The 27,328-nt window shown below is 46.4% G+C and overlaps 1 protein-coding gene across 1 annotated transcript in view; it reads right to left on the bottom strand.

Moving 5' to 3' along the window:
* The window catches only part of DCUN1D4 (defective in cullin neddylation 1 domain containing 4), a 66,796-nt gene extending 51,482 nt beyond the window's left edge, over positions 1–15,314 (bottom strand). The window contains exon 1 of the mRNA XM_080914452.1: positions 15,194–15,314. Coding sequence (XP_080770578.1) covers positions 15,194–15,218 — 25 coding nt within the window. The 5' untranslated portion in view covers positions 15,219–15,314. The remainder of the gene's footprint in view (positions 1–15,193) is intronic.
* Between the last annotated feature and the right edge of the window lie 12,014 nt (positions 15,315–27,328).

Raw genomic sequence — 27,328 nt, 5'->3', positions numbered from 1 at the left:
TCTCCTTTTCACTATCTCAAATAGGGGTTAGATGGCAGCTGTGGCCAACCTGGGAATACACATGTCACACTTCCTGTTAGCCCAAAGCCATTTCTTCCACTCCACCTCCCTATGAAACTAAGACCACATCCCACACACAAGGTACTACTCTATCAAGTATACACATTATTTTAATATTAAAGAAACATTTTTAAACTGGCTGAATCTCTATCTACAAACTTTAAGGGGGGAAATGGGAAAGAGAACAAAATAAAGAACACGAAATAGGGAATAGGCCAAGTTATCTATCTGCATTACTTAAATGGTTGAGACAGACAGGCAGTGTAGACCACTGGACACCAAAAGTGGCTAGAACTCATAAGTTCATCAATGTCCTGGGGATAGAACAACATGCATTCAAGAAGATCACTGTTGAGAAAGAAAATAAGAAAGTGGTACCACTTACGATAGCTACAAACCCCAAAACACCTGCAAGGAAAACCAACCATCATTTACACTGAATACAAAATCCTGGTAAAGCGGGACAGGCCACAAAACAGAGAAATGCCCCATGCTCATGGACTAGAATACTGGCAAAATGTCTAAAAGTGATCTCAATACAAAGAAATTACTATTAAAATACTGACATATTTCACAGAAGTAGGAAAAAAATTAAATCTGCATGGAACTCACAAGTGTGAACAATGAAAAAAATCCTGAGCAAAAAGGAAAAAAAAAATCCTGAGGCTCAAACACCTGGCTTTAAAAATATACTATAAAACCTGGGGATGGTGCACACGCCTTTAATATCAGCAGGCAGAAGCAGAGGCAGGTGGAGCTCTGAGTTCAAGGCCAGCCTGGTCTACATAGAGAAACCCAGTCTTAAACCAAACCAACCGAACATAAACACAAAGCAACAATAATAATACTACAAAAAAAAAAAAAAAAACACCCAGCATGATACTGGCATTAAAAGCAAAACACAGACCAATTAAACAGACTAAGGAAGCCAAGAATAAACCTATATATCTATAGCCAGATTGACAATAAATGCAACAAGAACAGAATTATATAAAGTCTCATCATTAAATGACCTTTTGGAAATCAGACAAAAGAAGAAAACCTCTGTCTCTCTCTGTGTGTCTCTGTCTCTGTCTCTGTCTCTGTCTCTCTCTCTCTCTCTCTCTCTCTCACACTCACACACACACACACACACACATACACACACACACACACTTTAAAGAAAAATCAAGGCCTGTGTATCCAATCCCAGCACTCAGGAGACTGAGGCAGGTGACTCTCTGTGAGTTGGAGTCCAGCCTGGTCTACAAGGTGAGTTCCAGGATTCTAGGGCTGTAGAGTGAGACCACACCTCAAAAACAAACACAGAATAGATGACAGATCGATGGACAATTCATAGGTAGAGAATAGATAACTAGATGAATTAAAAATCAATTCAAAATAGGTCAAAGACTAAAACCAAAACCCAAAGCTATCCAAGTCCTGTGAAGACACAGGGGAAGTGCTTCAGGGCACAGGTGTGGAGGAAGATGATGTTTTGGATATGAATCCCCAGAAAATAAACTGCAAAGGCAAGATGTGACAAATGCAAATGAAAATCTGCACAGCAAAGGAAACAATCAATGGAAAGACAGCCCACAGAGCAGAAGAGAGGATCTGAGAGTCTCTGTATCGCCTGAGAGTTTATTAAGTCACGAAAGGTCTAAATCAAGAATGTCAAAAGCAAAAGAGAAACAAACAAGAAAAATCCATTTTAAAATGGACAAATGACCTGCATGGAAACTGACTTATGAGATTTCTTAAGAGGTTAGACAAATGAGTAACATGTGATTGAATAAAGGCCTTCACCATCAGTAACCAGGGCGATGCCATTCAGTCAAATGGGCATCACCTCACGCAGGTTAAAACAGTATTATCAAAAAGACAGGAAGAAATCGCTACACCGGGTGTGAGAACACTTACAGCCAGCTGGTGGGAACAAATTAGGACTCAGTTATATTAATACTTTAATTAGTTAGGCATTAATAATTATCCATTAAGAAACAGTGTGGGACTCCTCAAAAACTAGGAGATGGAGCCCTCACAATGTGGCACCTCCCTGCTGGGGGTGGAGAGAGACTGAAATGAGCCGGGCACTGGAGGTTCCGAATATTTCCTGATCACAGTTCACTAGGGCCTGCAGTCAGCCTCAGCACACACCAACGGGCAAGTGCAAACACTGTGGTACATGTGCACAGTGGGACACTACAGCCGTAACAATAGAATCTGTCACCTGCAGCAGCAGAGAAGACAAATACTGAATATTTTCACTTGGCTTTCATTGACACAGAGTAACTGTACATGTTTTGGAGGTACAGTGTGATACCACAAAACGTGTGTGTGTGTGTGTGTGTGTGTGTGTGTGTGTGTGCACATGTGTATGTGTATGTGTGTGTATGTGTATATATGTTATAATATGTTATATATGTGTTATAAATATATGTTATATATACATGTTTTAAGTATATATTTATATATAATGTGTGGTGAACAGATCAGGGTGACTGGCATACTTCATTTCCATGGGAATATGCATAGTCAATGTAAAAGCTAAGAAGTTCTTCTCAGAGTATAGGCCAGGCACTTAGGAGACACGGGCAGGAGGATGGGTGGGAGTCCAAAGCCAGCCTACCCTACAGAGTGAGCTCCAGAACAGCTCTGTAAACTAGAGTAAGCACCAGGCCAGCCTGGGATACAGAGTAAGAGAGAATATTGGTCAGCAGAGCCTAGCAAAGGTCTGAAGAATGAAGAGGAATGGCCAAGAGTCAGGATAAAGCTGGACAGGAGGCTCAGCAGCCTGAATATTCAAACTACCTAGTCTAGGTCCCATTGTGCTCACAATAAATGCCTTCTCTGTGACAATGAAAAGTATGAGACAACCCTGCCGGGGCAGTAGGGAGGGACTCAATGGTAAGGGCAGGCCAACAGCCGCGCTATTGCCAGAAAACCAAAACAAACTGAAAGGTTATCAAAACCACTGCATCACAGGGACCAAGCAGTGCGGGGCTGTCAACTCTCCCACAGGATTCAAAGCAACATGATGAAAGAAAGGGCCTCCATTTTTCTGTTATGGAAAGAAAATCCATTGTGAAAGCAAGAGTGTGCTGGACTGACAGCTACTGTGAAGGTTGCCTGGCTTCCTTCCCTCTAAACACAAGTCCATGCAAGGCCCCATCCGACTATCCCACGTCCTCCGGGCTCACTCCACTCCTTGGGCACTCAAGTGACGTCCTGTGCAGGACCCATGGACTTTACTCTGCCCTCTGCCTGGACACCTGGAATGCACGAGGATCAATCGCTGTCTTCACCAAGCATCTATTGGTGTACGCCCTCATCGGCGCCGGCTTCCCCACCCTAGGCTGAACGTCATCCTCCCAGAGACTCAGTGGCCTCATGGGACTTGCCCCTCGCTGGTATTCTCAACAGTTTTGTTGATATACAATTCACATTCTACATCATTCACTATTTGAGGAATACGATGCGGTGGCTTTAGTATATTCAGCGAGTTATCTAACCATCGCCACAATCAAATCCCCAGCCATTTTTATCACCTTCGCTGCCAGTCCTCACTTGTCCCCTCCCCCTCACCCAGAGGCCACCATGACTCTTCCTCCTGCCTCTATAGAGCTGTGTCTCCTAGACAATTTAGAACACGGAAAGGCCCAGGACAGTACTTTCACAAACAGAATACTGTGTGGACTGTCTACACTTCCATCTCTGTCCCTACTCCCGGAGTCCAAACACAGCCAACAGCCTCAGCCATGTGGAGGTCAATCACAAGACCTCCAGGAAGACAGTGCAGACACCAAAGTGCACAGTAGGCTGGACGTGGGAGAAGAGTGGGAGGGGGTAGGAGGGGGTGGGAGGGGGTGGGAGGGGGTGGAATGGGGTGGAAGGGGGGTGGAAGGGGGGTGGGAGGGGGTGGAAGGGGGGTGGGAGGGGGTGGAAGAGAGGTGGGAGGGGGTGGGAAGGGGTGGAAGAGAGGTGGGAGGGGGGTGGGAGGGGGTGGAAGAGGTGGGAGGGGGTGGGAGGGGGGTGGAAGGGGGGTGGGAGGGGGTGGAAGAGAGGTGGGAGGGGGTGGGAGGGGGTGGAAGAGAGGTGGGAGGGGGGTGGGAGAGGGTGTGGTGAGCAAAGTGTTCACAATGTTGCAAGGGGAGGGCAGGGGCATGTGTGTGTGCGCACACACACGAGTGTGCAGAGCAGTGTAGGCTTGAACATGTTTAAAGTGCTGTTATCTCCCAGAACTCAGGAGGTTGAGGCAGGAGGATCCCAAGATCAAGATCAAGGCCCACCTGGACTGTTTCCAAAAATAATAATAATAATAATAATAATAATAATAATAATAATAATAATAATAACAAAACCAAACTAAGCTAAAACCCTGATGGTAGACTGGACAGGAGGTGGGTCAGATCACAAGCCATTGCAGACCGGAATTTGAGCTCAGAGATTCTCAGTATGTGGGATTTGAAAACTACAGTATGTAATTTTTTTTTTTAACTACAGTAAAATAAAGTCACTTAAAATTTACTTGGGACACAGTATCTTCCATATAATGCAAGCTACGCTTTTGATAACTAAAAACAAAATGTTTTAAGGGATCTCTAATCCCAACTTACAATCTCACACAAAAATGAACAGTCGCTGGCTGGGAGATGACGCAGGCCTTTCATTTGTATAACCAAACGTGTTTACTTTTAAGATGAAATGATTAGGACACTGTGATGTTTTCACACTGTAGGTCTAGGTAGGAGACCCCGAGAGCTACATCTACAGTCAGTTCCATACAGCATGACCTTCACTGTCAGAAGGAGCTACTTCTACTAAATGGCTAATGGTGCCTACCTCACAAGGATGCTGCAAGAACTCAGATGTTTAGATCAGTGCCTAGGGCATGGGAGTTAACTAGGTGCCAGCAACGAGTCAGAGGGTGGCGTCTTTTAAACCTTCTCCCAACACAGCAAAACCAACCCCAGCTTGCTACTCACTTAGCAACACAAATGTAGGTTATATGCCCATAGAAGCCAGGGTATGACCCAATCCATTCATGATAATGGGAGCATGGATTCTATCACACAGCACCAACTCGGCCATCACCTGCCACTCCAGCAACCTGGGCACTGCCAACAAGGCAAATCCAGTACCTCGCAGTGTGGGAACCAAGGGTCAAGACAGGGCAGGCAGCAGGAAGTAAAGTGTTAACTTCATTTGTCTGGTCAATGAATATTTGCTACTGGAACAAAGAGCCAATAGATGGGAGCTATAGAAGGAACACTGATAAGCAGGTCTCTGTGTAATGCAGCATTTGTATAAATCGCAGAATCCAAAATCACATCCATCCAAGCATCCAAGCATCCGGCTGTGGGCAGTTTCCCCTCACTCTCACAGAACCCAGGGAAGAAGCTGGTAAGAGAAACCCAAGAGGAGGCGTGCCATCAGAGCCCTGTCTGTGCCTGCCACTGCCATCTCAAAGGATCCGGTCACTTCGGGACGCATGGGCTGGCTGTGTTCCCAGTGTGACAAGGTACAAAGGACTCCAGACTCCTTCTTCTCACCCTGCCTACCAGTGAGAACAGAGCTTCACAGGGTCAGAGACAAAACACCATTCAATCCCGAGAATGTTGCAGGGCCCAGGTTTACAGCAAAGAATGCCAGGTCTAGTATGCTCTAGTCCAGAGTCCCAACTCTGCTGTGTCCCAGCCTTATATATTACCAATCTATGGTGCCTCTGTGACCCATCTGTAAAGCCAGAATGACAGAACCCTCTGCACAAGCTCCTGGAGACACCAGTAAGCAGGTGCACAAAGCACACGGGCAGAATGCTGCCCACAGCAGCTCTGCTTGGCCTGGACCTGGACCAGCTGCACAGAAAGACATGGAAAGGACAGCGAGGAGAAGTATCTCTAAGGCCATTAATACAATATCCCCTGGACTGACTTACAATGTCCCTCCCCTATTTGACTGACCGGGACTAGGAATCTGTAGAATAGTTTGAGGAATAGCATCTATAAAAAGAGACGTTAAAAATAAAATACTTAACTATGCCCTAAGACATAAAAATGGGGATGGGGAGGATTAACTTCATTATAAAAGCTACTGAGTGGCTCCAAGCCGAGTCTCTTTGCTGGCTTTTCTGCAATGATGTTAGCTATCACCTGTATTTTCAAGCTTGCAAGAGTATTTCCATATCTCCGACATCTTCAGCAGCAATAAGAAAGTATGGAGAACTTCTCTGGGCATAGTTCTCTGGCTGGGTTCAATACCTGCTGTCACGTCAAGTCAGCTTGCCAGACACCCACCGGCTACACTGTTCCAAGAGGAAGAGCCCAAAGCAAAGGAGGCAAGTGCCAGTGGGCTCTGACCTGTCCACTCACAGGCCAGCACAACGTCCCTCTGAGGAGCAAGTAAAAAGCAAGAGCACAACCGAGACCCGTTCCCTTGCAGTGGAGAGCACCCGACCCTGGAGCTGGGACGCTAAGGCCCTGTGTGAAGAGCCTCAACCACAGCAGCCTTGAGGTCCCCCTTCCTCGCCTGTGATCTACTTGGAGGGGGGTGGAGAACATAGTAATAAAAGCCCTTAGGTGCCCCCACCCCCCTTTACCCATCTGACCCCCCTCCTGCTTCCTCTCCACGCATACATCCTGCAGGTCCCTCTTCTCTGCACCTCCTCCTGCTCTCAGCTCCCACACACGCCTACATGTCACAGGTCTGCCCAGTTGAACGGTCCTCTCCTCTCAAACCTACCCATGAACTCAGTTCTTTCTCCCCCCAGTGAAACACCAAAGGCTAAGCCAGCAGGATTACTTACTAACTCTTCTAGGAAGCCTAACTGTGTGCCTCTGACTGGTTCCAAACACCCTGACATCCAGTAATCCAGCGGCCATTCGCCCTTCACCTGCTCACCCCCCCCATTCCTCCACAATCTATTCTGAAAAGCTCCAGGTGAACTTGTCTATTACAGCAGTGTCTGGCAAGAGCCCAGTGACAGTGCTTAAATGACAGAACGTCTTTTCCTCCATGGTTCCTATGATGCCACGCCTACCAAGGAAGCCACCATTAAAAATCAACAGCAACCATGGGTTCCTTGGGACCATGTGTCTCCCCAGCTCTCCTCCCTGCATCCCAGCCAACTTGCTGTTCCTCAGATCAGGCCTGCCCTACACCCAGAGCCTGTGCACTGGTATCTCTCCCGTCCGACTGCCCTCCGCCACACCCACGCGCTTCCTCCACTTTGTTTTTCTACAGAACTGATTACCACAAAGCACAGCTTCCCATCATCTGCCTCTCACCTGCAGCATAATGAAAGCTTCCAGACAAATGAAGAACTGGGTCTTGCACACAGTAGGTACTCAATATTCACATCCAGTGACTGACAGCCCCATACCCCAGAGAGGCCAGTTTTTATACATGACACCTCTCTGCACAAAATAGTCGAGGAACTCAACTACAATATCACAACTAAATAAATGGCATAGGGTGGCAGTGAATCCAGACATTCTGACTCAAGGGTCTATTCCTACCGAGTATGTTCCATCTCCCCAAGCGGCCAGAGCAGTGGGAAGACACCATCACATCACATCCATGAAACAGATGCTGGGGTGGGCATGACTTTGAGCCACAGAAACACTGCACCAGAAAATGTTCGGAGTCTTCATTCTCTGTGGCAAAAGCACCAATCATAAGATACAGGGTTCAGACAGCACTGACTGTTTCTTTTAGATCAGTGTCAGATGCCACAGTATCTTCAGGAAAGGAAAAACAACTAGCTATTAACATGAAGAAGGCCATAAATACATCTTAAGAGCCAAGTATCTGGGATGGGGGGGGGTGTCCTCAGGGAAGCGGTGACTCATGGTTGGGACATAAAGAAGCTCTTAAGAGTAATGGGTATCTCTGTAGCTTGGTTTACTAGTTGCTCTGCCAGGGTATTTGTTTACCAATCCATCCAACTATATGTACAAGTGGCTATAATTTTTTTAACATGTAAATTATAACCTCAGTAAAGTTGACCAGGAAGGCTTCAGAACTATTAGATTTTATTTCTGGCTAAACAAAACACCCTACCCAAGAAAAACCTACAAATAGTATTTTCAAATCAGCATTCTCCAATCAGAACATGCACAGGGGGTTAAGGGCCAGCTTCTGAGCATCCCACCTCTGAAATGGATTTCATAGGGACAAATGAGGCTATTCGTGGGGACAGGACTCCACAGCTCCAGCTGAGAGATAGCCAGCTGGCCTGCCTGTGGCTGAGTGTTGTGTTTTATTAAAAAACCAGGATATGTTTTGTAGAGCATGGTATGGTGAGGTGGAAGGGGTATGTCGGTGGGCCCATGCTGAGGCATCCCTTCCTGCTGAGGAACCAGCCATATGACAGGTTACAGTGTGGAACAGAGTTTATTTGGAGCATGTGAAGGGGAGTTGAGAAAGGAGTAGAAGAGGAGAGAGACAGAGACAGAGAGAGAGAGACAGAGAGAGAGAGATCATCTAGAAACACATAGGAAAAGATGGGGGAGGGGGAAAGGAAGAGAGGGAGAAAGGGGTCAAGGAGAGAAGAGCATCAGAGAGAGAGAAAAGGGCAGAGAAAGTGAGGAGAGACCAAACAGCCCCTTTTAGAGCAACCCAGGTTTACCTGGCGCCAGGTAACGTGGGAGGAGGCTAGAAGGAATGCCAACGCTTGAGTACCTGCAATGCTGGCTCCTAACACCTACAAGTGGCATTACATGAGTCCTTCAGTCAGGCTATCGTCACCTCTAAGTGAGCCTACAGGCAGCTACACTGAAAAGGGAAATGCAGCTCTTCTCCATCAAAGCCTCTGCCAGGTAAACAGACAGTGAGCGGCTGGGGCTGAGTTCTTAGTTGCCAGCATTGGAAACCAGCTGTGGAGAGTTTAAACAAAAAAGTATTGGTTTGGTTTGGCTTGGTGTTTTTTGTGTGTTTGGTTGGTTTGTTTTGTTTTAAATATAGCACTAGACTCACTGGGAAAATGAGAAAGCCAGGCCTGTCGACCACATAACAGAGAGAACCCCATGGGCACATGGCGAGATTCCCCACAGACAGAACCAGGACTGGACCAACTCCAGCTCCAAAACCCACAGAGCTGCTGTGGCTAAGCCCCCACCACAGCGATTCTCCTCAGGCTACAGCCTTCTTCCCTTTGCTGGCCTCCACCTTCAGGAGGTATGGGAGGTGAGAGGTGGGAGAAGTGCTTTGAGCAGCTCCCTGCTAAGGAGGAGATCCACCAGGCCTGGTGGCTGGGTTGGGATGACTCTGCAAGCCCTACTAACATGGGCAGCAGTAGACAAAGGTCTGTTAAACACTCATCGGAAAAGGGAGTCCACAAAGAACTACCAATAGCAAAACACAGGACAAAAATCCATCCCACACAGAGGGGTGGTGCCCCTGGGGTAGGGGTCTTTTTCCTATTGTTGAGTGTTTTTATTCCATACATTCAGCAACTGGGTGACAATAACTCATTTAACATTTCCTAATTAAAAGAAAAGCAATTCAAATCTCAGGTAGCTGGCACTGCTCTGCAGAACCGTGGACACGGGGGGGGGGGGGGGGGGGGTGTCCTGGCTCTAAAACTGTCATGTGACAATAAAGCACGCAATTCTATTTAAAACGCATTTCAGTGTTTTTCTTCCTAAGATACATTTTCTGAAGTGTGTTCTTAAAATAATAATTCTCAAGAGGTACTTCCGACCTGAATTTCACAGTAAGCTGTAGGAAGCAACCAACACCAGCTCGGGCTACCAACCAGCATGCTTTCCTCTGCTAATGTCAGCTTTACTTACACATTGTTTAACATAGTAGGTGAAAAAATACCCAACAATCTCATTGTACTGTTTTCCGGTTTTATGTGCATTTAGTATTTTACCTACACGGATGTCTGTGCATGCGTGTGATCGATGCCTTCAGAAGCCAAAGGAGTATCAGATTCCCTGGAACCAGTCCAGACTGTGGTCAGCCATTGGATGGGTGCTGGGACCCAGACACCAAACCTAGGTTCTCTGCCAGAGCATCAAACACTCTTAAAAACCACGCCCTCTCACCAGCTCCTTATGTTGTTAACTGAAGAAATAAAGCCTTAGGACCAGATTATGGCCATAAACCAGAGAAAAATTAATACAGTGTCAATCCATCTCCCAAGCAGATCTGGCAATAGATCTAACCTTCTGTCCTAAACAGACTTTCCCTAGTCCCTTTTGTGTACCTTGCAGCATTTAATCTCTCCGTATCAAACATACTGTTTACTTACTATTATGATACGATTTGAATAGGAAATGTTCCCCAAAGGTTCACATCTTGAATGACTGGTGACAAGCTAGTACTTGGAGGTTGTAGACACGATGGAACCTCTGGAGCAAGGAGGTCATTGGCAATAGGTCTTAGGGAGGAACACATTGTCCCAGATGCTGAGAATAGGAAGAGAAGATGGAGCCTTCAAGGAGAGAAGCCAGACCTACATTACCAGGTTCTTGTTCTGAGGAGGTTTTTGAGTAGGGAAGGAAATACTAAAAGCAAAGATGATTCAACTACTAATGTAGACCAGTGTAGCACAGGCTAGACCTCACACAGAATCACTGGTTATTTAAAAAAAAAAAAAAAAAAAAAAAACACGACTGCCTCAGACCCAAGATGGCAAGATGGTGGCAATGAGTTGGGAAGAGGGGGCAATTGTAGGTGACAGGAAGAGATGCAGCCTTCAGTCATTTATCTTGTCAACTTGCCTGGATTTGGAATCATGAAAAAGACACACTGTGGATCTCTCTGTGAGGGCATTTTTTAGGAGGGTTTTACAGAGGAAGGACGAGCAGCACCTTCCCATGGGCTTTTTTTCTACAAAAAGAAAGTGGCAGAGGACCAGTATCTTCTCTCCTTCCTACTGACACAATGTAACCAGCCACCAGTATCTTCTCTCCTTCCTATTAACACAATGTAACCAGCTGCCAATAGTTTCTTTCCTTCTTACAGACACAATGTAACCAGGTGCCTCCCACTCCTACCCCTCACTCCCAGAGTGTATCTTCTGTGCTCTGCCACTGTATCCTCAAACTGTAAGCCTTTCTTCTTCAAGTTGCTGTGGTCAGCTATTTGGTCACAGAAACAAGATAAGTATTGCATACACAGCCTCTCCCTTCCACTACTAAACAGAAAAAGATGGAAAGCATCTAAAGTTCCAACAAGGATGATTAAAATTACTGTGGCTTCATTAACCAAAGGAACTAAATCAACTAACTAGTTTTGGTTTCCTATTGCCTTGCCTAACTATAAAGCTAGGGCCACATACACAGCCTATTTCTAATAGATGGAAGTACCTTGGTATAATTCATGTCTAAATGTCCCTGGGAACAAACATTTACCAAAGTCACCAGGCTGTAAAGTACTAGGTATTTAATTGACAGACTGCATTTTGCTATGTTGACAAAATTACTGGCTATTAATTATTAGCTACAATTATAAAAATTACCATGATGGTGCTTAAGATGAGAATAATGCAAACATCAAAACAGGAAGAATGCAGCAAGTTACAGAGGTAGGAACACCATCAAGCATCAAGTAGAAGTCTTTCTGTAAGCCAAGAATGGAGAATGGAGAAAGCCACCGTACAGAAATCCCCAACAGGAAAAGGGGATATAAACTGCCTTTGGCAGCTATAGACAGGTCTACTGTGATGGCAATTCTCAGTTGGCAACTTGACTACATCTGAAATTAATTAAAACCCAAAATGGAGTGGCACACCTGTGTAGTTTTGCTTAATTTGAAGTAGGAAGATCCCCTTCTAATCTGGACCTTTGAGGTGAAAAGACACACCTCTCACCTAGGCCACGCCTTCTACTGTAAACCTAATATAAGAACATGGAAGAAGGAAGCTTTTGTTCTTTGCCTGCTCACTCTTGCCTCATTCACTAACCAAGCCCACTCCTTCATTGGCATTAGAGCCTACTTCTTCATCAGGATTCCAGTGTACACCATCCAGCCTAGTAGACTGAACAATCACTGGATTGTTAGATTAGTTGGCTACAGCCTATAAGTCATTCTAATAAATGACATATATATATATATATATATATATATATATATATATAGAGAGAGAGAGAGAGAGAGAGAGAGATTCATTCTATAAGTTGATACTCTAAAAGAACCTTAATACAACACTCCTCCCACCCAAATCCTTCCAATATAGTGTCAAAATCTTCAGTAAAACTTTCTGAACTGTTTAAATGCATAGCTAAATCCACAAGAAAATATAAGACCTAGTCAAAGGGCCAAACCTCAAAGATTGCAAACACTAGAGTAGACAGTACAGGCTGACAGTGCCTAGGGCTTTGGTGCTTATGGACTAGATGGAGGATTGTGTGACGGGAGGGGACTTGTCCTTCAGGGTATGAGAATAAATAAAAACAAAAGAAATGCAGACTAATATTTTCTTTAGATCTTGAAGACAGTTATAGAGCTCATGCAATTTTTTTTTGCCCTTATCATTTGGCAAGAGCAAATCTTAAATACTTTTTTGAAAAATGCCCATAATATATACAAGATGGTTCTTAGAGATTTTACTGTAAGGTATAAGTCAAAACAGGATAGATATAAATTATTGTTTCTCTGAAACTTCATATTCTAAGGAGTTTCTCAGATCTTATTTCAAAAAAGTCATCCTATGAGGTCTGGAGAGACAGACGGCTCAGCACTCAAGAGGATCTGAGTTTCATTCCCAGCACTCAGCTGAGCAGCTCACAAGCACCTATAACTTCAGTTTTAGGGCATCCCAAGCCTTCATCTGATCTCTAAGGCACCTATATGCAAGTGCACATACCCACATATATATACATACATAAAATAATAAAAACACACTTTAAAAAGTCATCTACTACACATGCCAGTCCAGTACTGTCTTAACTGAGTCCAGTCATACTCAGATCTTAAAACTCGTCCTCAAGATGTTTACAGTTGGGTTATTAACACCCCTCTGATAACCATTACACTTATCGATGTTTCACAGTATCCGAGAAACCACAAAAAAGTAATCTTATAGCCCCTACATTTGATTTGGGAGTGATCACTAAGGAGAACTGGCAAAGGATGTGGTGGCTGGACGGCCGCAAACACAGGAAGACCTGTAATAGTCAAGAGAGAGGACTTTACAGCCACATCCACAAGGCAAACAATGGCCTCATTTGCTCTACTTATAACTCTACTTATATAAAAGCTAAGACATCACAGTTGCCCTTTGCTCACCTTTAGGATTTCATTTCAGGTTCTGGCATGAGACTACTTCAACCTCAAATTCCACTAAGCTGCCATTCTTGATTCGCTTTCAAAGAAACAAAACAAAAAGAAAAAATTTCCCTAATTCTTGGGCAAACCCAAACAGCCCAAGAAATACCAGTGCAGTTATCTGTATTTTCTTCACCAGGGATATGTTTCTCTCTACTTAGTTTCCATACTTATGTAAGGCTGTATATACTTCACGCTAGACTTCCATACACGGAATATACTCTAAATGTTCTATGATAAACGTTGCTTTAAAACGAGTTTGTGCAGGATGGTTCAAGACTAAGCATTCGCTCTGCAAGGCTGCCAGATGCAGGGGAAAATTAACTCGGAGAAAGGCCAGGGCTTGGCCTGGGCTCTTCCTCTGCGGTGGACACTGTCCCAAGGAATCCAGGCATCTCCTGGGAGAGAACGCATTGGGTCTCCGCGGCATAAAGCACTAGTAAGTCAAGAAGGGAGGTTCCAAGGGGCGCGCTGCATTCTGGGACTCGTTTCCACAGTTACCCACGTGCACCCAATCCAACCGCGACCCAGGGCGACTGGGACTACAACTCCCAGAATTCCGCGAGCCTGCCTTTCCCTTTACACCGGCTCCGGGAACCAGACCCTAAAGGAAACCCCTAAAGCACCCGGTGCTTCGGCGGAGGTAGCTTCTCGCACGCGCGTTGCTACGCCTCCAAAACGGCCCTCCATTCAGGGTAACAGGTCCTGACGCATCAGCCTCTACACCTGATGGTCAGAAATTAGGGAACTGCGTCACACACTGCCAAACCGACGGACCGCGAGGGACCCCGATACCCTCTTATGCTAATTCCTCCACCCTGCCTCTAGCACCCCTGCGGGTCTGGTCAGCTCGCAGACAGAGGCCTCCGGGTCTTGTAATCCCATTCTGCGCTGACCTCGCTCCCCATGCTCGCCCGCAGTCACTGCCAGCCTCCGGACACCTCCCGGGCACCCGGCCCCGCCCCCTCTCCTCAATACACCCCGAGGCTCCTGGTGGTCCCCTCCTAGTCTGAACCGGGCCTCTCCCGGGAGAAAGCGCCTCCCCCAAGGCACAGTCCAACGCTCCCCACCCCGCCCCAAGAGCTCCGAACCCGAGGATGACAGCCCTCCCAGTCCCCGCTCCTCCCCACCTACTCTTCCTCGTAACTCACTCCGCACACCTTCCCCGACCCCTTTCTCAGCCCCACAAACTGCACCGCAGCCCTATCCGCCATCCACTTCTCCAGGGACCCCCGTCCCAACACCTGCCCCCAAGCCTTCTCGCCACTCCCAGCCGCCGTCCCGCACAGCAAGACTCCACAACTCTCCCATCCCACTGCAGTGTCTCCCACTCCATGCTCTCCCCCCACACTCCCCGTTATATCAGCCCCCAACCCCTCACCGGCCCAGCCGCTGCTCCCCACCCATTGTTCCCGCCCCCGCCCCCAGCCCTCCTTCCTATTGTCCCCGCCCCCGCTCCCCTCGTACTCCCCCGCCTTCTCCGGTAGACCGCACAGCTCGGGCACCGCAAGCCTCACCCCGGTACTCGGACCGTAGGCCCTCTCCCTGCCCCGCTCATACCACCCCGACCCCATCTGCCAGCAGCCCGCCGCGGTCTCCACCTCCGAGCACCACCGACTCTCGGCCCCCGGCCTTCAGAAGATGTCCCCCCTCCCCCCACCGCGGAAAGCCAGCCAGTCCCCACCCCCTCCCCGCCGCCCCTGCCCCCGCCCCAGCCGCCCGCGGCGTCACGGCCCTCGGACTCCAGGAGGGGATCAGCCCACTCCCGAGCCAGGGACTCGAGCGGGGTCGGAGCTGGAGAAGCGGAGAAGGGAGCACAGGAGCGGACGGGGTGTGCGGGCCCGCGCCGGCCCGCTGGCTCTGTGCTACTCACTGACAGCTGCAGCATCCGAGTGCATTTTCGGGCAGCTCACACCCGCCTGCCACCAGGGCTCCCGCGCTCCACTCGCGGTCCCCCTACCGACTCCCCAAACCTTAGCTCTCAACAGAGGACCAGCGGCTTCTACTCCGGCCCGCCCATCCCGTCCTTCTCATTGGCTAGACCCCCCCCCCCAGCCCGGGGCCCGCCCCTCTCCGGCTCTCATTTGACGGAAGGAGTGCTGGATGCGCCGCCTGCAGCTGGCAAGAGAGCCCCGCCCCCTACACTGCAACGTGATTGGCCCCGGCACCTCACCTCGGACCGCCCCTGGTAGAGGCCACTATTCGGAGCCTCAGATTGGACCCAACGGCTGTCAGTCATTCAGGGGTCCGAAAGCGCGTGGAGGGCGAGACTGGGGAATTGGTCCACCTTGACCCTGAAGCCCCGCCCTGTGGCGGGCGGGTCCTGGAACGGGAGACCAACCGAGACACCAACCAAGAACCTTGGTTAAAGCATCCGAAACAAAGCAGGCGGAGGGACCTGGAGCCAAGCTCGGGGCCACGGGGACCAGCACTCCTTGGGAAACGGTCGGCCAGATCCAGCTACTGCCAGTGCCGGGGTCCCGCCTGTTCTCATCAATCGTTTCCCATCGCGGGAAATTAAGGGGGGAAAATCTCCGCTTTCCTCCCTTTTATGCCACAACCTTTCTGTCCCCAACTTTGGAAATGAGCCTCTGCTTTGGAGTCAATTTTTCAGAGTCATGCGTCGCTTGCGCCAAAGGTTTTGTCCGTCAGACACCTCTGCGGTTCCCAGACAGCGAGAGAAAAACCCAGAGCCACATTGGGCTCTGAGGTCAGCCTGGCACCAGGACAAGTCAGGTCCCCGGACTAAGTCTAAGAAACATAGGTCGAACCTGGTCAAACCGCTGTTGAGCAGAGGAGAACGTTGATAAGGTTGTGATTGTTAGGCGTCCTAAATCAAAATACTCCTTGTCGTTTCTTTGCGTTTTTCAGTACTTGAAAACCAGTTCTCCACAAACATTATGGTAATGTTATAACGCAAAGAGATGCTCAAGGAGGGGCGCCCGCGAACACTCTATACTTCCGAACCTCCAACAGCCTGGACACCCTGTAGATTCGGCCACAGACATTGGATGATACGACCAAAGATAACAAAGGGGTCCAGCGTTAGGATTCTGAATTCTACAGCCCAGGCTCTTAAGTTGCAGAGTTCTGAAATCCGGACGGTTGTTACAGGAGCAACATAGCTGACAGTCCTTGTTGTCTACGTTACTGTGTTACTGTGATATGTTCCATCTCATCGTTCTCTATTGCTCTGAAATTAACTTGAATTCCTATAATGTTATCTCTCATATTTGTCATTCAAATGCATTTGATTCACTTCATCAAACTGCAGAATCTCAGAATTGCACCTAAAGACAAGAATCCTTAACAGAGCATTCTTTTGGTTCCCCTTAACAGACTAGGGTCTTAGCTAAGCCTCATAGACAAAGGAACGTACTTGTGGGCTCCCAGGTAGAGAGCTTCTGTAATTTTAAAAAAGAAGGGGGGGAGTGCTTATTGTGGGCAATGTCTTTTTATTTTCGTTATTCTGTTCCTGATTTCAGCCTAATTTATCAAGAACTACATTTTTGTTTCTGAGTTTTTGGTTTTTTTTTTTTTAATGTATATTTGTATGTGTTTGATTTTGGTTTTCCACACTGTTTTGCTTCTTGGTACTTCAAAATCAAAATAAGCCCGTGATCTATATTAGCAATTAATTAGCTATGTTGATTTATCTGCAGCAAACTTTATTGTTGTGAGATTATTAAATCTAAAGGACCTGCAGTTTGCTTTCTCCCTGGCTCTCAGAACTTTCCTCACACATAGTATCCAGAAAAAAATATTATTAACAGAATTCTAACCTTTTCTGTTTCTCGGTTTATGTCCCAGTAGGGTCAGTCTGATTATTTTCAAGTAAAATAAAGATTTAATTTACCCACATCAGGGTAGTGGGTAGGTTCAAAATAGAGGCCTCCACCAGAGGCGAGGTGTCAGGGCCAATCGTGGTCAGCTAGAGCCTGAGAATTGAGAGGAAATACTCTTTCTTAGCTGAGCCTCACTACCTCCACAAGTCTCAAGAATGATAAAACTACTATCAAAATGATGCTCTGTGAATATCACCCAGGCATTTCAGTCATAAGATTATCAACCCTCATGGTCAGGGAACTTGATATAGTTATGCTTTCAGTCCTCCTGTGCTTAGTACAGTGGCTTCCAGGAGTGGACAATGACTCACTGCTCCTAAGAATGCAGGGACAACGACTACTGGGGAATTTTATATCTGAAAGAAACCTCAGAAATTCCAAATTCAACTTCCTCCTTATAAGAATATGACACCTGAAGGTCAAAGGAATTAAACATCTAATCCAAGTTATCAGGCTACACAAGAACAAAGCAGTATTTTAAAACTCGAGTTTCCAGCTCCTTGTCTACATCTCTCCATCGCCACACTGGTCTAGTGAGAAAATCTCAGATTCCTGAGACAGTATTCTCCCCAACTACTTAAAAGTCCTACCACACTAATGCAAATTCTATTCTTCATCTTTGGAATATAGCCTTTTCAAGGAATCATTCGATAAATAATGTTATTTGCACTTTTTTCTCATTCGATAACTTTCCCAAATAACAAGGATCCCTTGAGGAGATGTCTACCAAAATACCATCTTTTATATTCAAATGGGAGGGGAGGGTAGAGAATGTCTTGAGACTTGAGGGCTTGAGGGTGGGCAGATTTAAGAGTATAGCACATCACTTAATTGCACTTGGTTATGATTTAAAACATTAAAATTATGAACAAATTTCAAAGTGTATTAGTCAGGGTTCTCTGGAGTCACAGAACTTAGGAATGTCTCTATATATTAACAAAAATTATTAGTATGACTTACAATCTGCTGTCCAACTAGCCCAACAATAGGCAGCTGTGAATAGAAAGTCCAGGAATCTAGTGGTTGCTCAGTCCCACAAGGCTGGGTGTTCCAACTGGTCTTCTGTATAAGCTGGAATCCTGAAGAAGTAGACTCCAACAGATGTCCTGGCAAGCAAGTGCAAGCAGGCAGAGAAAAAGAAGCCTTCTTTCTTCCATTTTTCTTCCGTAGGCCTCCAGCCAAGGGTATAGCTCACATTAGTGTATACCACCACACCTGGACCCAAACTGTTCTTTACTTGGAACTTGCTCTGTCTTGGGCTGGCCTTGAACGAATAGATCTGTTTGGCTCTCTCTCTTTCCTGGGATTAAAGGCATGTACTACTTACTTTGTCTGGGCCTAAGCTTTTCTGGGCCACTATACCTCAAGATCCGGACCAAAAGCCTGTGTCTTCCAGCCTCAAGATCTCCATTTCTGAATTCTACTTCATTCCAGATATAGTCAAGCTGACAACCAGGGATAGCTGTTAGTTGAGAATTTGATGGAAAGTCTAGTGAGAGAAAGACTAGCACCAGTTTTGGGGTTTAAATGTTGCCCCCCAATACCACAAACCCCAGTGTGTCTGCTTGTCCAGTATACACTAGGTTGGGTGCTGAATTGAAAACAGCATAGCCCTGGAAACTTAAATAGAATTGAGCCTGCTTAGATTAGTTGATAATGTGTCCCTGATAGGCTTGAAATAAGAAAGGAAACAGAGCATGTTGGAATTCATGTAACCTTTGATTCCAAAGAGAGTATGTAAACTCCAGTTATCAAAAGTCAGGCTAAGTAGGTATTCAGGAGATAGAAATAAAAATGAATAAAAATTTAAATGTATTTGTAGAGGACAGGGATCATTAATTTCCTCAAACTTTATAGAATTGATATTACTGACTGTGAGCTTAAAATGCACTTTAATGCAAACACACACACACACACACACACACACATGCACACACACACGCAAAGCCTGTCGTGAGGGGTGGACACTTTAATGGTGCTTCCATTTTCTTATTAGCCACCACTGTATGTGTGTGTGTGTGTGTGTGTGTGTGTGTGTGTGTGTCTATATATAATATAGCCTCAAATGGGGAGCTGGAGAAGTGTCTCAGTGGTTAACAGAGAACATTACTTCTGCAGAGACGTGAAGTTCAGTTCCTAACATCCATGACAAACAGCACATAGCAACCTTTTAACTCGGCTCTGGGGATTATCAGCCCCTCCCAGGGCGCCTGCATTCACATACACACAGGCACACAAACACACAGGCACACCTACACACAGGCACACCTACACACAGGCACACCTACACATAGGCACACATACAAAGGCACACATACACACAGACACACATACACACAGGTACACATACACACAGGCACACATACACAAAAGCACACATACACACAGGCACACATACACAAAAGCACACATACACACAGGCACACATACACAAAAGCACACATACACACAGGCACACATACACAAAAGCACACATACACACAGGCACACATACACAAAAGCACACATACACACAGGCACACATACACAAAAGCACACATACACACAGGCACACATACACACAAGCACACAATAAAGAATAAATGATAAATCTTTATAGCATGTCTCCCCCAAATATTTTCTAATTGACACATAGAATTTTAAGACTGCTCTTGAATCAAAACCTCACTGGCCATTTTGGCTTAAGGAACGCTTCTGTTCATTTTCTCAAAATAGTAAAAACAATAGGTTCTATAATTACTTATGATGCTTGGCACAGTGTAGTTCAATCCCATAATGATGGTTAACCCTTTAAACTCTAAGTCCTGTTGCTATGGCTACCATCCCATAAGTACTATCACTTTTCATTGCATGGTGATCCTCACACCACCTCTTTCTTTTACCTAAGCTAGTTCCTCACTGGATAGTAGATATTTGGTTACTTGCTATGCTGGTTGGGTTTTGCCAACTTGATATATACTAGAGTGACTTGGAAAGGGGGTGGGACATAAGTTCTCGCCACCATCAGACTGGCCTGTGTGCATCTCTGTGGCTTCCTCTTGATTAATGATGGCTGAGACCAAAACCAGCGACTGTGGGAGATGCCATCCTTGGGCACATGATCCATTCTTTGGTTGTATATGAAAGCAATAGCTCTAAGTTATCTGCTTCAGATTCCCACTTGGAGTTCCTGCCTTGAGTTTCGGAGACAGTGGTCTGAAATTTGGAAGCCAAATGAACTCTTTTCTCCCCACCCTCCTCCCGCTTATGGTCGGTGCTTTCTTCGAGCCATAGAAAGTTAACCAGGACACTGGCCTTCATTCTTCTCTAGCTTCTAAAATTAACAGTGAAGGGAGAGACAGAGATGCAAGAGGAAGCTAGACAGGACTAGTCACCAGTGCAGCCTGCTTTGACAAAAAAACACAAACATCTGTATAACAAGGAAAAAGTCGTTCGCATATTGGGAATTCACACAGAGAAATCCTGTGAGCACAGATTTTCTGTGGAGAGACTCATTTTGTATTCCTATAATGAATGATTTATTTCTCTTCTTTGTACTTTGAAATAATTACTCTTCTCTGAGAGCCACAGTTGCTCATATCAAACACTGTGTGGGGATGTGTGCATATGTGCCTCTGTATGCATGTGTGTCCATGTGTAAGTGTGCACCTGTGCCTCTGTGTGTGTGTGTGTGTGTGTGTGTGTATAAGTGTGTGTATAAGCATATACTTGGGTGCATATATGCAACAATCAGAGTGCTATAAATTGCCCTCCCCAGTTATTCTCGACAGTATTTTGTCTGAGACAATCTAGGTGCTCACCTAGAATGGCTAACTTGCAAGCCATGGGGACCCGCCTGACTCCACCTTCCCAGTGCTAAGATTTCATGCCTACACTAGTGCACCTAGCTTTTCACTGGCCTTGTGCACCTTTTCTACCACAGCAAACACTTGTCTACCAAGGTGCCTTCCCAGTCCTGCTTAAGATACTTTGAACCTGGTAGGCTGAACATAAAACCAACTGATTTTGTATACTTCCTATGAGGAGGCAAGCTGGATTAAGAAAGACCCTATCATTTCCAATCATCAAATGAGGATGTTACCCTTCTCTGAGAGCCAAGTACAATGGTACCCAGGAGACTGATGAAGGAGGATGACGAGGTCAACGCAACATAGCATGGACTTGTCTAAAAGAAAAACAAAAACAAGCCGACTTGTCTGGGCTTTGGTTTCTTCATCTACAAAAACAGGAATAATTTCACCAAGGTGTAATTTGGGATGACAGGGTCCAGTATATAAAATCGCTTCTAGGATTAGGAGAACACAGCAAGAAGGCGTAGCTGAACTCCCACTGCCCAGGATCTCTTCCTATTTCCTGATGAGCCTAACGCATGCCGGTCTGGTAGAGTTGGCTTCTTCCCAACTCAGGAATAATTTCAACTAAAAATGACTCTTTCTTGATGAAGCAGTCATCTGGAGGATCCCTTAACCAAGCTGAGAATTTTCCAATTAGACTTAACATCATGTTTCCATTTTGGTCTCATTTAGCAATGAATTTGTTTTGCCAATAGTGGCAATAAAGAAATTTTTGGTTTTGGGGGGCTTTTGTCTTTTTAATATTCCTAACTTCCAAGATTTCTTGTCATTGGGTAGCATTAATAGATAGATCTTTTAACTAATCTTTTTTTTTCCTTAGAGCAGATATGGGATGCTTCATCTGGGTTTTTCCTTTCGATCCAGGGCCTTTCACTTTGTGAAGATTACACTGGCCAAGGGAATTAACAGAGTTTGAATAAAAATGTATTCATTCCTTACCACATCCTCTCTGAATTGGATTTTCTCTCCTTACTCCACATTGAGCTAATCAAGTCTTAATGATGCTGCATTTGATTCAATCTCAGAAGGAATAACTTCCCAGTTTTAAACTGTGCCTGACCTTGGTGCTGACTCTCATGAACATAGCATTTCTTCAATTACCGCAGCTAGCAGGAGAGGGTGAGGAAGAATAACCATTCTCCTTGTACAATGGCTTCTGTGTGTTACAGTGCTCTGCGTTTTTCTGCCTCCTCTATCCTGCTTTCACGAATACAATGTCTTTTTAACATCTCTCTCAGGGCGGTACAGGAGACCCCATCCATCTCCAGAGCTCAGTGGCTGCAAGGCAGCCAAGCATCTCATTATGGCAGAGTGAAGCATTCTGGGAGAGAGGATGGAGAAGGCAGGCTGCAGTAGGGAAAAGGGGGGAGAAGAGAGAGGAGAGCAGGAGCTACAGGAAATACATGTTCACTTCGTTGGTGATACTACGCTATGGGATAAGAACTTCCTGTTCTAGACTGGACTAGCATGCAGAATACCCAAGCCTCGTGACTTAGCAGATTCTAGCTGTACCTACATAGTTGAAGCTGCCTTAGACACTTCACAGTTCCAACCACATACTCTCCCCTAGCGGACGCTACCTACAACCTACCATGGAAGTCATGCAGATGGGACAAACACAAGGTGTATTACGCACTTGAAAAGTTCACTGGTTCCAAACTTGGAATAGAACAGTTAAACACTCATATGTAGTTCAAATGCTGGCCCAATCATGAACAGCAAAGCTCATATTTACCTACCTGAAAATCGTTTCCTTCAATTAGCCCAAATATCCCCCTATTACTTTGTTTTCCTTAGGGCAATGTCCTTAGCACTCCAAGAAGCCTCAGGTCTGTCTCAGAGTCATTGATAACTCTCTAGCATGGATCTGAAATGCAGCCATTACCACCCCCATCACCCTCCTCCACTAAGAATGGCCGGTTTAGACCTTCATTCCACCTGACAGGTTTTGCCTTCTTGAAGTCCCAGGGCTTCAGGCAACAGTTGGTGGTTACCAGTAATTTTGTCAGGGTGGGATTCATTTCTTCCTGTTAGGTTTCCTCCTAAGCGTGAGCCGACAGCTGTCTGTGCTCGGATAGGAATTTTGTTGAGGAGCTGGTAGGTAAGGGCAGCAGCTTCCCACTGAGGAGCTCCTGCTGATGCCTTCAGTGTGAAGATAGGGGGTACTGGGCAAGAGCAGTCGTGTTCTTTTGGACGGAAATGCCAAGAATAAAACTTTATCTCGGTCCAGACTTTTCTTCCAACTCCAACTTGGACTCAAGCCAGTGGTGCTTCTTGTGGCTACCTTGTCCTCCAGTCTCTGCACCCTGTCCACAGTCCTTCCATATACGTTCACTGTCATCTTCTTGCCCCTCCCCCAACGGGGGCACAAGGGCTCCCATCTGACCTGCACCCCAGCTGGCCTGCACCCCATCCTGCTGTTACAGTCACTTACCAGAAAAAGTCACTTACCACTTTTTTCTGGCTCCTGAAGCTCTAACACCACAACCTCCATTTGCATTCCATAACTTCAACTTTGCAAAACCTTCCAAGATACCACACGTTTAACAGATTTCAGGACAGAGAAATTGCTAAATATGCTGCTCACTTTCTGCCAGGTACTGCTCTGAACCCCCTCGAGCTAACTCACTCCTCCGAACTATCCTAGGAGGTTCTTTCATACAACCCATTTTCCGAATGAGGAGAGGAAAGCACAAAGGTAGCTTGCCCAGAGTCACACAGCTACTTAGTGTGGTGCTGGGAGAGTCTAACCCAGCAGGCTCGTTTTAACCAGCATCCTCTATCATCTTTCTCTGCAATCGTTTAGCCAGGACTTCTTGTTCACCCTTAAAACACTCCTGGAGCCCGGAGCCCTTGAACACAGATGGATCCAAGTCTATTATTCCTCTAGCCCTAGTAGCCGGGCACACTGAGCACAGCCCCTGGAGAAACCCATTCTCCATCCCCATGAGGTGCTAAGGAGAAGCACAGATCTATGGTCCAGGACAGGAGCCTTTCCGCTCTTGTTAAGCAGCGGAGCGTATCTAAAGAAGGATCTCACATTGGAAAATATTAGAACAGGACCCAAAGTAGCACTGTTGTCCGGGGAGAGGCACGGGCAGAGTTGTGCTCTCTTCCCCCTATTTTCCCTTTGTGAGCCTTCTGCCCTTCCCAGCCTCCTGTCCGGGTACCCAGGGGACGTGGTTGAACGGGTTGCCCAACGCGATTCGTATCCTTAGTTGGTGAAGGCAAGCTTCAGTGTTCGTTACGTGTTGATGGGCGGAAGAGAATTACAGTGGGCTGGAACCAAAGCCAAGAGGAAGGCCACAGAGAAGGATCCTGGAGCACAGAAGCAGGAGCTTCTGTTCTGAAAGGGGCTGTAGTACTCCAATCTCTCCTTTGTCTCCTGAGTTCCCTGCCGTGTGTATCATTTCCTGCCAGCCATGAGTTCCTGTCATAGTGTGCGCTACCTTACTAAAGGTCCAAAGCGACGACTAACCAGTCACCAACCTGAACCGTGGGGCCAGGGGCCAAATAAAATTTTACTATTCATTTATCTCTGGTATTTTTGCTTTAGATTTGAAGACTTCCCTACAGAGACGTTGGGATCAGCCTCTTTAGCGTCAATCAGACTCCACCCCCAGCAGAGTGCAGACCTTCCGGTAACCAGTCAGACCGCGCACTAAGCAATGGACGGATATTGTGATCCATTTGCTCCTGTCAAAACTTGCCTTTCCAATGTCTCATCTCCTCAGACCCTTGCGGATGACAGGCTTGATGTTCTTGGGTAAACTGAGTTGGGGGGGAAAGAAAAGAGATCAGGTAAGAAGTTGATGAGAGAACACCCCAAGCCTAGTTCCTTCAGCTCCCAGCCCACCCTCTTGTTCCTCTCCCCGCTCATTCACCTCCATTAAGCCTCGCTTGACCAAGGCTGCCCACTGTCATGGCTTTATCCACAGGTCTTCTCTAACACTGAAACCGAACTTTGCCTCAGAACAGAACCAAGACAAAGGGGATGGAACGATGGAGCTGAGGCACGTTAGAGGTGAGCTCAGAAAGCTACCCCCACCGCAACCCCAGGAGCTAACAGATAGGGGACAAGATAGGGGACAAAGGCAGTTTCTGTTTAGCACACCCCATCTTTTACTGGGAAAGACACCCCTCAGTTTTGCACCCAATATTTACCAAACAAAGCCATGATGGAGCTTGCCAGTCAGGAAGCCCCGCCCCAACTCCAGGGAGCATGTGGCCTCCGCTGGGCCAATCAACTCCCTACCCTGGAATTTTAAGCCAGTAAAGGCAAAACAGAGGCTCTACCTGTGGGTTCACAGTAGGCATTGACCAAGTGCCCCCACCTCAGGGAAAAGGCCGTCTGAGAAAGCAGATGACAGAAACATTTATACATTGACTCCTGCAGCCATTTATTCGCAAAATAACCATTGCTTATCAAGGATTTCTGATGTGTCAGCACACTCAGCTCCAGGAACGAACAGCCACCAGAGCTCCCTTTCTGGGGCTCCTGAGTTTATGAGGAGACTTTTCTTAATTAGACATCCCTTAACTAGCAAAATAAAGCCGCTATCTTAGCAGGTACACTGACAAGGGCTGTTTTTCAGAGCGTGTACAACCAAAACTGTGCTTCGGCTTCTGCGGACAGCTGTACGGTTTGGGTGCCGTACAAAAGCTAAACCCACATAGACTGAATTCACCAAGCAAGGAGCCCCGCTCTGAAGCCACGTTCATCTCCGGGACAGCTCAGCTGGCTTTTCAAATGTTGGTCTATCCTACCAAACACGCCACCCTTTTCTAATTTGTTCTAAAGTCATTGTAGGCCAGCTGCGACTCCAGGCACCATTCAGTCATGAAGAAGGAGAGGGGATAGGAGGGGATAACCCCGTGATGGCTAACTCAGAAGTCAACTCGTTGAGAATCACCCAGAAGCTATGCTTTTGGGGGCTTATCTTGATGAGATGAATTGAAGGGAGAAGACCCATTCACCATGGGTTGTATCATTTTCTGGACTCAGATCCTAGACACTTAAATAAAGGGCCCGCAGAGATAACCCAGTGGTTAAGAGCAGCTGCTCCCCAAGTGGTGGAGGCAGCAGTACGTTGGAGGCAGAGGCGAGGCCAGTCTGGTTTACAGAATGAGTTCCAGGACAGCCAAAACTATACAAAGAAAGGGACCCAACAACTTCCTTTGCATCTTCACGCATCTATCTGGCATGCTGGCATACGTATACCTACACGGAGACAAAACATTCATACAATAAAAACAAGTTTAAAAAAACACTTAAAGGAGACCATGAGCTAACCATACACTTCCATAGCTCTGTTCTCCCCGATTGTGGGCATACTGTGACCAGCTGCCTCAAGGTCCTGCCATCTTGACTCTCCATCACGAAGTACCCTCAAACATGAATAATAAACCCTTCCTTTCTTAGGATGCTCTCTTCAAAGTATTTTTGTCTTAGCAGCAAGAACGAAAATAAGACACCCTCTGAGGAGATGGCTGGAGTCACATGCCTCAGGAGCAAGAGATGAGGCTAATTGGAAAGAAGAACATTCCAGGCACAGAGAAAAACACCACACAAGCAGCCTTGCCTGGAGAACTATCTAATCATTAGACCCATTCACCCTTAGCCTGGACCCTGCCCTTCCAAAATGCCTCTCTGTGGTCCAAATTAAGTCTGTCACAACCATGGTCTTAAGAGGCAAAGCTTGTCTTGTCTGCCCCTCTGATCTAGCCAGCTTCATCTTCTCTTCTTATGAAGTTTTCATGGAAACATCTACTCCATGTGGCTACCTGAACCTCAGTGCAAAACCTCCATCTTTGATGACTTAACACCATCTCTAGCAGAGAGCAGAAACTCAAGCACCATCTCCTGAATCACAGGAAGGATGCACTCGCGGACAGAGGCTACACTTTCTCGCCCGCAGGAACCTAAAACACACTCCCATAGTTGTTTAGGAACTCAGGTAAAGCTGATTTCCTGACTTGGAAAAAGAAAAGAATTTTAAGATGAGTGTATTAGTCAGGGTTCTCTAGAGTCACAGAACTTATGGAATGTCTCTATATATTAAGGGAAATCACTGGAAAGACATACAGTCTATAGTCCAATTGACTCAACAATGAGAAGTCCAAGAATCTAGCAGTTGCTCAGTCCCACCGGGCTGGGTGTTTCAGCTGCTCTTCTGTATAAGCTGGAATCCTGAAGGTTCCAGCAGATGTGCTGGCAAGTAAGCGCAAGCAGGTGAAGAGGAGGGAGCCTTCCCTTTTCCATTATGTAGGCCTCCAGCAGAAGGTATGGCCCAGATTAAAGGTCTAGAC

Source organism: Micromys minutus, assembly GCF_963924665.1.
Source record: "Micromys minutus genome assembly, chromosome: 1".
Lineage (NCBI taxonomy): Eukaryota > Metazoa > Chordata > Mammalia > Rodentia > Muridae > Micromys > Micromys minutus.
This window is presented reverse-complemented; position numbering and strand designations above follow the sequence as displayed.